This window comes from Pholcus phalangioides, unplaced genomic scaffold (assembly GCF_987345545.1).
Source record: "Pholcus phalangioides strain wild (caught in Gottingen) unplaced genomic scaffold, Ppha-v1.0 ptg000007l_1, whole genome shotgun sequence".
Taxonomy (NCBI): Eukaryota; Metazoa; Arthropoda; class Arachnida; order Araneae; family Pholcidae; genus Pholcus; species Pholcus phalangioides.
In genome coordinates, this window is record NW_028301600.1 from 48436052 (window position 1) to 48450571 (window position 14520).

At 35.4% G+C, this 14520-nt stretch overlaps 1 protein-coding gene across 2 annotated transcripts in view; it reads left to right on the forward strand.

Moving 5' to 3' along the window:
• LOC149085404 (ileal sodium/bile acid cotransporter-like) overlaps positions 1-14520 on the forward strand; it is a 71841-nt gene that overhangs the window by 12321 nt on the left and 45000 nt on the right. Inside the window, exons 2-3 of one of the 2 annotated variants that reach the window (XM_089233403.1) lie at positions 2483-2557; positions 7316-7750. The exons of the other annotated variant lie outside the window; for it this stretch is intronic. Coding sequence (XP_089089529.1) covers positions 7583-7750 — 168 coding nt within the window. The 5' untranslated portion in view covers positions 2483-2557; positions 7316-7582. The remainder of the gene's footprint in view (positions 1-2482; positions 2558-7315; positions 7751-14520) is intronic. 2 annotated transcript variants of the gene reach the window in all.

The following is a 14520-nucleotide window of genomic DNA, read 5'->3' on the forward strand; positions in this document are numbered from 1 at the left end:
AGAGAAGAGGGGACCCCCAAACCCGAGAACCGGTTGAAATTTTCGAGAATTGGCCAGGTAGGGCCTCAGAAAAATCATTTGACCCTGGGACCCATGATGCTCTTAAGACGGCCCTGCCCACTGCCCATAATTTTTATCGAAACAGAGTGTGCCCTTTCGCCCGTCCTTAGTTACGGCCATGGTCAGTATGATACCATTCTCTTTAACACATTTAAAAACTAGAATGCGGCATGGCCCCCCAAATCCTGCAGCAGGGCACCTAGGCTGAGATTCCCCCGTTCCAGTCATTTTACGGGCCCTGTCTTTAATGAATTTATTGTGCTAAAAAACAAAAAAAAACTATGAGAATCCTTCCACGCCCCAGGCTGAAGTCCTGTCAGTCCAACCCTTGTGGGGATCATGATACCAGTTATTTACAAATATTTTACAAGCATTTTTTGAACTAGATGGTCATTTGTCATTTTATCGTAGTATGGTCATTTCATGCACATGAATTTGATGAAACAGGGCACGAAGTGTAAAACCGATAGCGAATGAAGTTCATAAACTCCACAGCAGTGTCGTCTTAAGGTATGGGCCCACCCGTGTATGGCTCGGGGGCCTCAAGAGAAATGAGGCCTCACTAAAATGAGATCTGGTTGAGATTTTGCTTGGTAGGGCCTCAGAAAAATAATTTGGCCCTGAGGCCCATGATGCTCTTAAGACGATCCTGCTCCACAGCCCTGCTAAACTGGAAGGTGATGGGCTAAACCAGGGCTCTAACTTAATCACACCGAAGGAACGGTAAATCAGATGTTTCGACAATCGCCGTATTCAATATTATTCTATATAGCGTCCCACATTCGACAGACGGTTTCCGAAATGGGATAGCAAGAAAACGGTGACCGATATTGAAGTTATTTTTGCAGAATATAAATGTGCGAAGGCGGGAATTTCAGATACGTCATTCATGTTGCAAGCGGTTGTTGTATAGTTCTTAACATAAAAGTGGGTCGATTACATAACAGTCGATTGTGGGACACTCTTTATGTGCACGTGGGCCGTATTTTGCGAATCAATGAATAAAGTCTCTATAAAAGACTCTTTTGTTGCCCACCCTTAAGGGCCGTATTCACCGACATGGTTTAAAGTGTAGTCACACTTTTTGGATAAGAGATCAACATAGATTGGTTAAAAACCTGAATTTAACCAATCCGTGTCGATCTCTTATCAAAAAAATTGAACCATAGTTTGAACCATGTCGGTGAATATAACCCTTACATAAACAGTTGTGGGTGTCATTTAAATTTTAAACTTATAACCATTTTTTTAAATACAAAACCATAAGTAGTTTAGAAATGATACGTTGAATTACATTAAAGGCCGCGAACGAGATGCAAAGCTTCCTCCGTGAGTCATTTCCGGAGCAGTTTGTGACCTTAAGAGCTAAACATTCGGCTTCCAGGTGACTAAGCATTTTGAAAGAAACTGTCAAATTTGAGTTGCTTGGAAAGCATATTTCAATAAAAAATCTATAGGTTTATAACGTCTCACTTTCATTCGATGATGATCAAGCAGTTGATGATTTATACAAAAATAGATCAATAATTTGTTGAAACAAAGGAAAAACGTCTAAAAAAGCATCTAAGGGAGGAATCTAAGAATCAAAAGAAGCATAAACACCTTCGAATTATTAAATCGAAATTATAGAATTATAAGCTTGAGAAATTAAGCATAATATCCAAATTGTATTGAGCTGTTGAAAAACTGATGCATTCGATAACGGAAAAACGGCGATGAAGCTCCCACGAGACCTTGTCAATGATGTAATTTGTTGCATATACCCTACCATAAAATTTGTATATATATATTCTTTTTCATACTTTCATAATTCGCTTACACCATATATTTTTCTATCGCAGATATGCTAACAACTATGTTATGTAGTCACTCCGAGCGTGAAATATGTTTTTTCTATGTTTAGGAAACACGGAATTCTTTATTTTGCCTCATATGCCCATATTTTTCCGTTTATTAGAAATTACGTCTTCTCAAAAGAGTATAAAAATACCACTTGTATATATTGTTTTTTAATATCAGACTCTGTAAAAAAAAAATTGTGCAACGAAGGCCCATTTGCTACACATGATGTCTTTGCAGTATCTCTATATCTCTGTATGCTTTGTGTGTGTGTGTGTGTGTGTGTGTGGTCTAACTTCTACTGCATTTTCTTTAGATGTTCTGCCACATTAACCATTACACAACATTTGTTTTGTTTTTTAAAAATTTCTTTTTTTGAATTGTTTTGTCGTTCGTCCACATTTTGGCCCTACAAAGTCTACAACCAATCATTTTTGTTTACACCAGACCTAACAACAGAATTAGCACCCATATTGAAAACATTCTCACACTCGCGACACATACATGCCTGAAAATTTTATTTTGTTTAGTTTTACCCTATTTGCAATGAGTTTCTTAAATTTTTGTTACTTTATCATATCAGCAGCCTATTCTTAACGCTGTGGAGTGTGCCCATGACGATCTCCGAAACAATCCATCAGCTGGACCCCTCGCAGAGGTAAGCACTGTGGTATATAAATTGAGGAATATAACACGCAATATGTTAATTAATAATGTGGCATAAAAATAATAATTTATTATTATTAATGTATATATGGTCTTTTTATCAATCTTCATCATCAATAATTTTTTTTGATGCTGTCTTGGATAATTACCATCAGCAACATATTGACAAATATTATAAGATTGGATTAGAGAGAAAAAAAAAGGGTTTTCTGTTTCTTTAACCCTTTCTCAGAGCTATTTCTTATCGACCAGCGCAGCAGAATACACGCTGATACACAGGCTTATCCGCACTCAATGAAACAGCGTTTTAAAAAGATAGAGGTCACAGCAATCTCGAAATAGGTATCGAGAGGTATATATAAACTGAAGAGCCAAAAAAACTGGTACAGGCATGCGTATGCAAATAAAGAGATATGGAACCAATCAGAGTACGGCGCTGCGGCAACGTCTATATAACACAACAAGTGTCTGGCATAGTTGTTAGATCGGTTATTGCTGCTACAATGGCAGGTTATCGAGATTTAAGTGAGTTTGAACGTGGTGTTATAGTCGGCGCACGAGAGATGGGACATAGCATCTCCGAGGTAGCGATGAAATTTGGATTTTCACGTATGACAATTTCACGAGTGTACCGTGAATATCGGGAATCCGGTAAAAAATTCAATCTACGACATCGCTGCGGCCAAAAAAAGATCATGCAAGAACGGGACCAACGACGACTGACGAGAATCATTAAACGTGACAGACGTGCAACCCTTCCGCAAATTGCTGCAGATTTCAATGCTGGGCCATCAACAAGTGTCAGCGTGCGAACCATTCAACGAAACATCATCGATATGGGCTTTCGGAGCCGAAGGCCCACTCGTGTACCCTTGATGACTGCACGACACAAAGCTTTACGCCTCGCCTGGGCCCGACAACACCGACATTGGACTGTTGAGGACTGGAAACACGTTGCCTGGTCTGACGAGTCTCGGTTCCAATTGCTTCGAGCTGATGAACGTGTACGGGTATGGAGACAACCTCATGAATCCATGGACCCTACATGTCAACAGGGGACTGTTCAAGCTGGTGGAGGCTCTGTGATGGTATGGGGCGTGTGCAGTTGGCGTGATATGGGACCCCTGATACGACTCTGACAGGTGACAGGTACGTAAGCATCCTGTCTGATCACCTGCACCCATTCATGCCCATTGTGCATTCAGACGAACTTGGACAATTTCAGCAGGACAATGCAACACCCCACACGTCCAGAATTGCTACAAAGTGGCTCCAGGAACACTCTTCTGACTTTAGACACTTCCGCTGGCCACCTAAATCCCCAGACATGAACATTATTGAACATATCTGGGATGCCTTGCAACGTGCTGTTCAGAAGAGATCTCGACCCCCCTCTTACTACTATGGATTTATGGACAGCCCTGCAGGATTCATGGTGTCAATTACCTCCAGCACTACTTCAGACATTAGTCGAGTCCATGCCACGTCGTGTTGCGGCACTTCTGCGGGCTCGCGGGGGCCCTACACGATATTAGGCAGGTGTACCAGTTTTTTTGGCTATTCAGTGTAGATACTGTATGTACTTCAGTACCTATTCACCTAATACATAGTACTGGTCATCATGCATTGTATATAGAAGGTAAATGATAAGCTTCGAAGAAAAGTTATTAAACAGTACAATTATACAGTTATTAAAATATAAAACTTGACTTTTTACACGAACACCCTGTCCTCGAAAATCCAATTAGAAAGTTGTTGCCCTGTCTCTCCTGAAGCCAACAAAAACATTTCACATTTCTAATGCAATATTCGATGAGATATTTGAATTCAAAAATCGCAGATAAGTTGGGAAATACAAATACAACGCCACAACAGGCAAATTGCCCAACGAGGTGGCTGACTTAAGAACATCATGGATCCCAGAGCCATTTTTTGGTGGCCCTACCTACTACTGCTACACCACACATGCACCCCGCCCACACCCCCCCCCGGAACCCCCAACGAATCGTTATTGTGCGTGCACGTGTAGTGAAACCTGACGTGAAGTTTTTTGTTTCTCTGTAATGCTTGTTATGTGTAGTGCTGCCATCTGCCACCAGTTTTTCTAACTATGAGTGAAGTGTTATGATTGAATGATTTATCGTTGTAGGACTGTTGCTCTGCAAAGAACAGCATAAATGAGGGGGAAGACATTTTCCGTTAGTTTATGCTGTTTTTCCAAATTTTTTTTCCATTTTTTTAAAATTCTAACATCTCAGCAAATATTACACTTGGAAACATGAATTTTTTTTGTTGGCCTCAGAAAAGACATGGCAACAGCTTTTTAATACGGTTTTTGTGTACAGGGTGTCCGTATAAAAAGTTAATTTTTAGTTACTTTTTATATTTTCATAACTATACAACCCCTTAAAACATGAACGTATCTGAATTTCACACGTTGTTTGGATACTTTTTCTGATTGGAAGTATGCCTCTAGGACCAACGGTTCACCAGTAAAATGCTGCAATGGAAATTATGGAGTCACCCTGTATATAAGTATACGTGAATAGATTATTTCCAGGTTTCTACAGGATGTTTCTGGACTAGACTGATTGTTATTACAATAGTCATTGATAATGACTACTGATAGAGCCATTATCCGTTATTGCAATAACAGTATTTTTTACTTTACTTCATCTTTATAGCCAAATTTGCCATTTGATAATAGTTTTTTTTACACCAAAAATCTAAAAATCGGCCATTTACAATCTTGTTCAAGTTCTTTATTTTTAAGCTAATACTATGAGTTATACGCCTATTGCTATGACCCTCAAAGCATAAACGAAAAAAAAGTAAAGTAAAAAATAAGTAAGTTAAGAGTGCATGGATTAAAGGTATTTTTCTCAAATTTATTTACATTTCTTTCAAATTTTAAAGTCATTTTGTGGATCAGAACAAAACTTTCATCCTGTTTGCACCTTTAAGCGGCAATGACGAGGTATTCCCGCCCCCCACCCCACAAAAGCTTCTTACTTTGGCATTGATAAGCAAAGATATTTCGTAAAAATTATTTCTCAATGGAAAACTTTTGCCTATACCCTCACCCCCCTACTTCATTAAAAAAGATATGGCATTTTGAAGGGGAAGTTTAATGATTTATAATTGCCGCTTAAAGTGTTGAGGACAAAAACACTCGACAACAGATTTTGAAAAAGTTTCTGCATCCGAAATAAACAATAGTCATTTCTTTTGTAATTCGGTGTGCTGAATGCGAATTTGACCATAAAAAGGCTGGATTGCCTACGGTTTTTTCTGAAATTGCAGATTTAATACTGTACATATATAATGAAACAACGCAACCAGAGGCATCGGAACTGGGGGTGCTTTGGGTGCTGAAGCACCCACGGTAATTTGTGGCATGGATCCGAGCACCCCCAGAATTGATACAGAAATTAAAATTTCCTATATAAAACTAAAGACAAGCACCCACAGTTTCGAAACACTTCCGACGCCCCTGAACGCAACACATGGAAACACAACATACACGTATTAAATATAAGCAAAATATATATATATATACAGAAAAACCACAAATAAGTAGAAACTTCATCAATATATAGGGACAAAAACTCATAGAAGCACAACAAAAACACGTGGAAGTACATATGTATTACAGTACAAATTGTTGATTTATCGGCATCTGTCAAGTACTTCGTTTTGCATTGCTCTTGTATCGGACATAAGGAGCATCTCTTACAATTGCCAACAGTAGTCATCCAGCATCGATGTTGACTATTTTCCCTAGGAACATTGTTCTATGGTCTCTTTACTACTTTTTCACTATAAATAACCCTCGTAAAGCACTTTTTAACTGATAACACGGTAATATCTCAAAAACAAGATCCAATAAAATTTTGTCATCGTAATGTTCGTGTTCAGCAGGTCAAAACCATTCGAAATAGTATATTTTCATGTCGGACGCAATTTCATCGTTGTCTAGTGTAATTGGAACTAGACGATGAAAATCAAGTGTTACCGTCAGCTATTTCCTTGATAAAAAAAAATTTAAACCATCAGTTAAAGATCTCAAAATAGTTTTATCATAATAAATTTTTAGCGGATAATAAATGACTATTCAAATCTGAGATCTTTTGAAATCATGGTAGTCAACACAAGCTTGTAAATAAAAGAAAATATTTTTCAACAGCATTGTATTCTATTTACTATATCGTCGGCATTCAAGGAGCAGTCACTAAATCCAGTCTTGAGATTTTGTCAATTTAGACTTTTGAGTCGTTATGAAAAATATTAAAAATTATTTTAAAGTTTTATAACTCCTACAGTAGATTTACTGATATTTAGATAACTGGTCAGTGGTTCATAACTGTTCATATCGTGAAATAATTAATTGGAAATTCTAATCAACTACAGTAATCTGTCAAAAAAAATTGTGGACTCTTGGTGACTTTTTCTTGAAGGCCGACGATGTATTATTATTGCGTATACTTTCAAAGAATTGAATTAACAAACTTGAATTAATCTATCGTAGAATTTTTTTAAAGAAAATGAGTATATAGTAGATAATCAATATCCCGTGTATTTGAATAAATGTTTTGTCGAATGATAGTATTATATTCAAGTATGACCTATATACAAGAAATCAAGACGTAGAAATGGTATTAGTGAGATGAAAACTTTTTGTTTACCTCTGATGAGATATCAAGGTAAATTCTTGTTTTGTATTTTTCTTTCCTTCACTTTCTGTTTTTAGGGGTCAGTAGCAGCAGCTATCGTTGTCTCGAACAGAATTTGCTGAATCAAAACCGTGAAGTAGCGTAGGAGTGTCTGTTTGATATAATTTTTCTTCTGTCATTATTCTATTTAGCCGGAACTGGTTTCGCTTTTTTAACGCTGGTGAAAAGTCAAAAATCAGGTTGCCGCAACTATCGCGGCAAAAGTATTACTCAACATACGAACTCATAAAACGGCGCTCCAAGTAATCAACCATCAGAAGCAGCTTTTAACACCTAAACGCAGGATGTTGGATGATATGAATTTGAGTTCCGTTTTTTCGAATGATAGCGCCGGCAATAATGACGGAGCGGTTACCTCAACTCCGGTGCTTAAGGTAGCGCACGATGTACTTATCGTAACGCTGCTTGTTACTGTTATGTTTGCGATGGGATGTGGAATAACATGGGAACAAGTGAGTACAATTCAATTTTAATTTTTTTTTCTGCAAATATCATGTATTAAAATAAATACAAATCAATATAACATTCAATTTTTAATGTCGAATTTCGTTTGGTAATCAATAATTATGCAAAATAATTATGACTTCTTGCATATAATATTTCAAATTTGTTAATTTATTTCAGTAGTAAAAGATAAATAAAAATTATTTGTGATTAAAGTGTTACCGCAACCCTCAAGTGACAGAAAATAATTTTTTACAAAACTTTGGATAAATATAATTAGCATACAATCGAGTCTTCCAATAACGAAGTCGCTTAAAAATGCATTATTCAGAAAATTTGATGTAGTTCAATGAAGAGAAAACTAACGTGTCTTTCCGATATATATTTCGTTATATCGAAAAATTAATTGTACAGAAGTTCATCTACAGAAGTTCTACTGAATTTTAAATTATTATCGGTCTTTTGAATATTTTGGTATTTACAGTTGTTACGTATGGGAAGAGAATTGTTCCCATTGAAATCAAAATTCATTTTATATATAAGCTGTATTTAGAATTCTTCATATACGTTTATTTGATTTTTCATTCGTGCACGGCAAAGTAAAGTTACTTCCTGCATTAAAATATAAACTGGGTTTTATCCATAAAAATCTGTTTCGTCCTTGTAATAATATTGCTTACTGTAATAATAAAAATCACTCGAAAAATAAAAATTACTCCAAGAAAGTATTTTTCTGTTCGTTAAATTTTTTTCTCTGTTCGATTTGATCGACACATGTTGGATCTTTGAAATTAGACAATGGTATTTTTTTATTGATGTAAATAGAAAGTACTGATATCAAAAAGTTTTCTTATGTCATCAATGGGTCGAGAATTATCTGTTATTTAGTTAATTATTTAAATTATTTAATTTTTAATTAGTCCAAGTTTGTTGCCACGAGTAAAAAAAATCTTGTCTGTGATAAGGTTTAGCATAACTAATAATTGCTTTATTTTCATTCGCATATCAAACCGTACAAAAACTTATTCTGAAAAACACAAAAATCCTTCTTTGGTTTCATGATTTTCAATTACAAATTTCGGTTGTTCAATTATTTATTCGTTGAGCTTATTAAAAACGACTTTTCATGATATTCTAAGAAAATTTTTTTTGCAGAAATAAATTATTTGAAGAGAAAAACGTCACATGTTAAACGTCGGGTTAAATTCATTATTCATTTGTATGTATCGCATTTACCTGACTATAAGATGACGAGCACCCTCCTCCCACCTCTCGAGTATGTGATAAATGCCATAATATATATATATATATATATATATATATATATATATATAAATATTTCAAATAAGTCCTAATTGTATTTCCCTATTTTTTAGCATTTACTTTCCCTAGTTTTTGGAGACGAATATTCAGGAAAAAGCCTCAGTATATTTAACCCTGGGGGAATGTGATAAATCGGAAATTATGCATAATTTCCGACCATTTTAATAAGTTTGATTATTCTTCCATAAAAATTAAAATAAGTGTTAAAAAAATGAGAACATAAAAATAATTATATATTTGTCTGTAATGTTTAATTTCTTCACGTGTACCAACATGTGCAAACAAAACAACATTACCATCATTCATCTCTCTAGACTGAAATTTACGCATAATTCCTGTGAATCTCAATTATTTCATTGACGATTTATAATATTTACCATAAAATCTAAGCATTATACATAATCACCGGTAAATGTAATAAATTCGCAATATATGAGCAAAATTTATGAAACTCACCAAAATGGTGGGAGATAACCGGATTTATCACATTTGCCGTAACACATATTATACAGTTATACATAATATACATTCATTTATGTAAAGACGAAACAGCCATTATTAATTAAGTTGAGCATTATTTTTATTTATACGAAATGAACTGAAAAAAAAAAAACCTCGTTTTTTGGAAGTTATGTTTCTCTAATGTGAAATTCACACAAAAACATCAGACGTTTCTTTTTCTGTAAGTTTTTTTCCTAGCACGCAGAAACATCGCAAGATTAGAGCAGGCGAAACAAGTCACAATTACTTTAAAAAACATGGCAAACGTTATGCAACCTAACCGTATGGTGGATTCTCTTTCTCTCTTGACATTTAGTGTGGGGGTCAGTCAGCTAACCTCAATTGCAATATCGCAATCGCAACTATGTAATAGCGCCTAATAACGCAAGGTTAGAGAAGAACTCATAACTATATACAATAGTGTGAAGAGGGTTCGTTTTTCAGTTATTTTAGTTGGAAAAAATTTACTAGAGGTTGACTTTTCTGTTTGTAACAAATCCCAGAAAAAAAACATTACTTTTTTAGCCGGAATATTGTTTTTATTGTTGGCCTGGTTAATAGATTAATCGGGTCGGTTAATCGATCAATTGTTAATAGCAGTTAAAAATTTTAATTGAATTAATCGACTCAATCAATTAAAATTCGATTAAAATTTGAGTAAAAAGTAAGTAATTTGACTTGATTTATTTAACGAAACTGATTAAATGTCCTATAAATTATTGTACCAATATACTGTATAACATTTTCGAGAAGTGGTCATATTTAAAAGCATTTGAATCAATATTTTGATCGAATTTTTCGGCATTGGGAAATGCAAGTCCATTCAACGAAAAATTGTGATCGTTTCACTTTCAAATTGAGTTTGGTGGGAGTTTTAGAAGGCAAGACAAAAATTTATTGTCTCCGCTATGAACTGTGGTTGTTCGTATTCTTGGGAGAGAAGTATCAGTTCCTCTCCTCACAAACACCATTTGGGAGGAGTTTGAAGGAAAATAAGTAACAGCATATGATCAAAAGTAGTTTCAAAATCAGTGACTAACCTAAAATAATCGATTTTAAAAAACCACGAGATCCAAATGAAGAAATTCCAGATTTTAAAATATGTTCAGCATACGAGTATTAAATTGCTTCAAGCGGCAGCCTTAATTTCTTAGTCTATTCCTATACTTGTTTGTATCTAGCGAATAGGTGCGTGAAATTAATAAATTACATTTTTATAGCATCAATTAATATTATATAGTTGTGAAAAATATTCGATTAAAATTCGATTAATCGATTACAATTTTTTGATTAACCAGTTAAAAATTTTAATTGATTCCCAGCTATATTATTTTTATATTCGTTCAGTTTTTCACCATTTTATTGTACTAATTACGCTATACTCATCTTGCTTTGTTTGTTCCTGGAACCGTATTTTATTTTCTTCATCATTCCATTGGCTTACAAGATAATCATAATTATTTTGAGATAAAACATGAATTCCCGCACAGATATCGCAAAACAATGCCAGATCCGTGCGAAGTAAATTAATCAGCAATATCCTGCATAATTGAAGACCAGGAATTGGAAAACGCGTCGTAAGTGAAAAACAAGTTTTAGGCGCCATAAACTAACGTGTTAAAAGACATCTCTCTACCGATGCATTTTTTACCTACTTGGAGTGAGTTGGATTCTCACATTGTTTCCCAGGTTGACAACCTTGGTATTAATATGTTTTGACACGGGAAAAAATTATTTTTTTGTTACTGCGTTTACCACATTTCCGGTCTCTCTCTTCAATTATTCATTTACAAAGAAGAATGAAATAATCCAACGAAAGATATTGTTTGAACGTGTCATGGCAACCACATCCTCCATCAGTGCCACTGGGATGGGATATTTGGCGGGCCCCAAGCCAGATTTTTCGCGGACCCCTTCTACAGTGTCTTTATTGTATGAAAAAACAAAAATGATGAGAATATTCTCCGACCATACCCTTGTTTGGGGCCAAGGAGCTTGTCTTGATCTATATTAAATTAAATTATTCAGCATCAAAGCAGTTATAAAATTAGTGAGCCATAATTTAGGGGTAAATGATTTTTCATTGTTGAAAGGTCCACGTTTTTTTTCACGAATCCACCTGAACAGAACAAACTGAGCACGACCAGGCCCTGTCGCATTAGCTCAGTGCCCCGGAGGGCACGGACCGACATAGATCCATCTATTAACATAACATCCAATAACATAATCACTATATGTTATTGGAAGAGTAGATAAACCTTTCCCAATAATACGCGGAAATCACCAACGAATACGGCAAATACACGGAAAATACAAAACTCCTAATGCATTTTGACACACGGTGGGGGATTACAGAAAAATTATATAACCACTAATCACACGGTTGCTGTAGAAAAAAAGTACATCTGTTCACTTCAAACGTCGTGGTCAGTCTTTCCGCTGAGCAACCGAGAGTTAAGATTTGGTAACCAACCCAAGTGGGATCCTCGGTCAGCGTGCGATTAGTGGTTATACAATTTTCCTCTGAACAAGACACCACTGTGTGCCGAAACACATTAGAAGTTTTGTATTTTCCGTGTGTTTGCCTTATTCGTTGGTGATTTCCAAGTATATGTTATTGCTTGTTACGCTATAAATTTCATATCTTACTTATGATAGTTGTGTCTTTGTATTGTTACAATCTTTTCTGTAAGAGAAGATTCATATCTGTAGTCAAAAAATACGTTTATCGAATCATTATGATCTGCTATTCCATTCGTGACGGATGTCTAACATTGAATCAGTAGATGAACAATGTAATCAGACAGATCCTTTTCTAATTTAGGATAAAGAACTCTTTGTAAAGTCCAAGAAATCGAAGTGGTTTATCAATATCATTTTTAAAGTTATTCAGAATATAACGAACCTTTTTAATAACCGTCTTTCTGCTGAAATGATATTGAGATTATCAGTTTTTGTATTTTTGTATATTACATGCAGTGTAGAAGCTTTTAAATCCAAACTCTTTGAGGCTTACAGTGTCTTCCAACTCGTATTGTTTCTATTACAATACCCCCAGTGGTTTCCAAAGTGGGGGTCACGTTAATAAACTGGGGAGGGGGGGTCGCGAAATATTCTCCAAAATGAAAACGTTCGAATAAGAAATTTATTTTTTCGCAACGTAAGTAAAAATATGTCAAATCTAAAAAATGCCTCATCTCAGCTGAACATCAATGTACAACAATCAACAGATCAAGAAAAAATTTTCATTGGTATTCAGAAAGAATCAATCGCTTTTAAAGTATTTATACATACAGTGATACCTCGACGAACGAAGATGATTCGTTCCGGAATCATGGTCGTTAGCCGAAATCTTCGTAAGCCGAAACGTGATTTCCCATAGATTTCGTTCCAGGTTCTGCCCAAAATTTAAAGATATGTTTTTTAGACACCAAGAATAGAAAATACAAAAATTAAATTAAGGCGAAAATAAACAGCTTTAAAATTGGATGAATGAGAATCTACTAAAATATGAGAGGTATTGAAAACATTTTTATTTTATACTATAAAATAAAAACACACAACCAATACCAGCTGTAATCTACTAAAGCTGGTGTTGGCACAACCCAGTCGAGTTCGCAGGTGCCCCATCCACCATCAATTTGTGATTTGGTCACCTCATTTCTGTGTCTGATACATACAGATGGAAAAGATAAGCTCCTAGAATTTACAGACTGTTCAGTTTGATGCTCAGAGTCTTGCACTGAAAGAAAGTGCGCTCTAAAAACATAGGCTCCTTTTTTTAATGCATTTTCTATTAGCATTTTCATTTTACATGAAATGATTCAAAAACGTACAGAAGGGGAAGTGCAGGTACATCTGGAAAAAGATTATGTTACTAGGTTATCCACTCTGCACCATGACGATGCGCAAGATGTGCATTCATTACTGACTTGCTGCTCTGCTGACACCGTCTGCAGGATTCAAAGCTAAAACGCGCGTGGGTAGTTTGAACACTCATAATAAAATAGTTCTGCCAACAAAATTTTGAAAAATAATTCGATTTCATTCATCATTGATTACTGAAATTAATGTCCATCCATTCGAAAAAGCAAGAATTTCCCAGAAAACGGGACATATGGTCTCTCTATGGGGGGTCACCGATGAAATTCTTGTCGAAAAAAGGGGTCGCGCTTCAAAAAGTTTGAGACCACTGCTACACACTGCATTACAAGAAATTTCTGATTCTCAAAAATTTACATGCTTTTATTTTATCTCTTTTTCGTGTTTTTAATGGTACGCAACATGTCAGTCGTTTTTTTTATCACCATGCTGAAAAATAGAAGAAAGGAAAAGGTAGGCAGGGTTACCTGTAATAAGTGCCATAAGTACCATAATTCATCCTTTTTTTATCAACTTTGATTTTTCGAAAACTGCTTTTCCTCGGATTTCAAGAACAATCGTCATCATCCTTTTCATAGTTACGTTAGGAAAAACCGATTTCTTATTCATCAACTGTCATCCGCATTGTCTAAGATGTTAAGCAAGCGCCTGGTTGGGACTGGTTTCTTTCACCCTTTTGTCATCCACTCATTCATTATTTTTTTTCTTAAAAAAAAATTCAGATTCAAAAAAAATAAATCTTCCATTTCCTCTACTTCAAGTCACGTTCGAATTTTATCATTCATTGATCAGTTGATAAATGAGACACACCAATATCAATAGCTATCGCCTTTCAAACTAAAATCATTTGAGCGTGGTTAAAATCTCGGTATTGTACAGACTACTTTCGCGTCCACCGAAGCAATTAAAAATCGACGTCACAGTCGTCATGAATGAGTAAAATTCCAGGTCGGTTAAAGTAACCGTTTTCACGATTATATATTCGTGATTAGCACCATGTTTTAAAATACAGCGATACCTCGGCTAACGAAGATGATTCGTTCCGGAATCACGTTCGTTAGCCGAAACATGA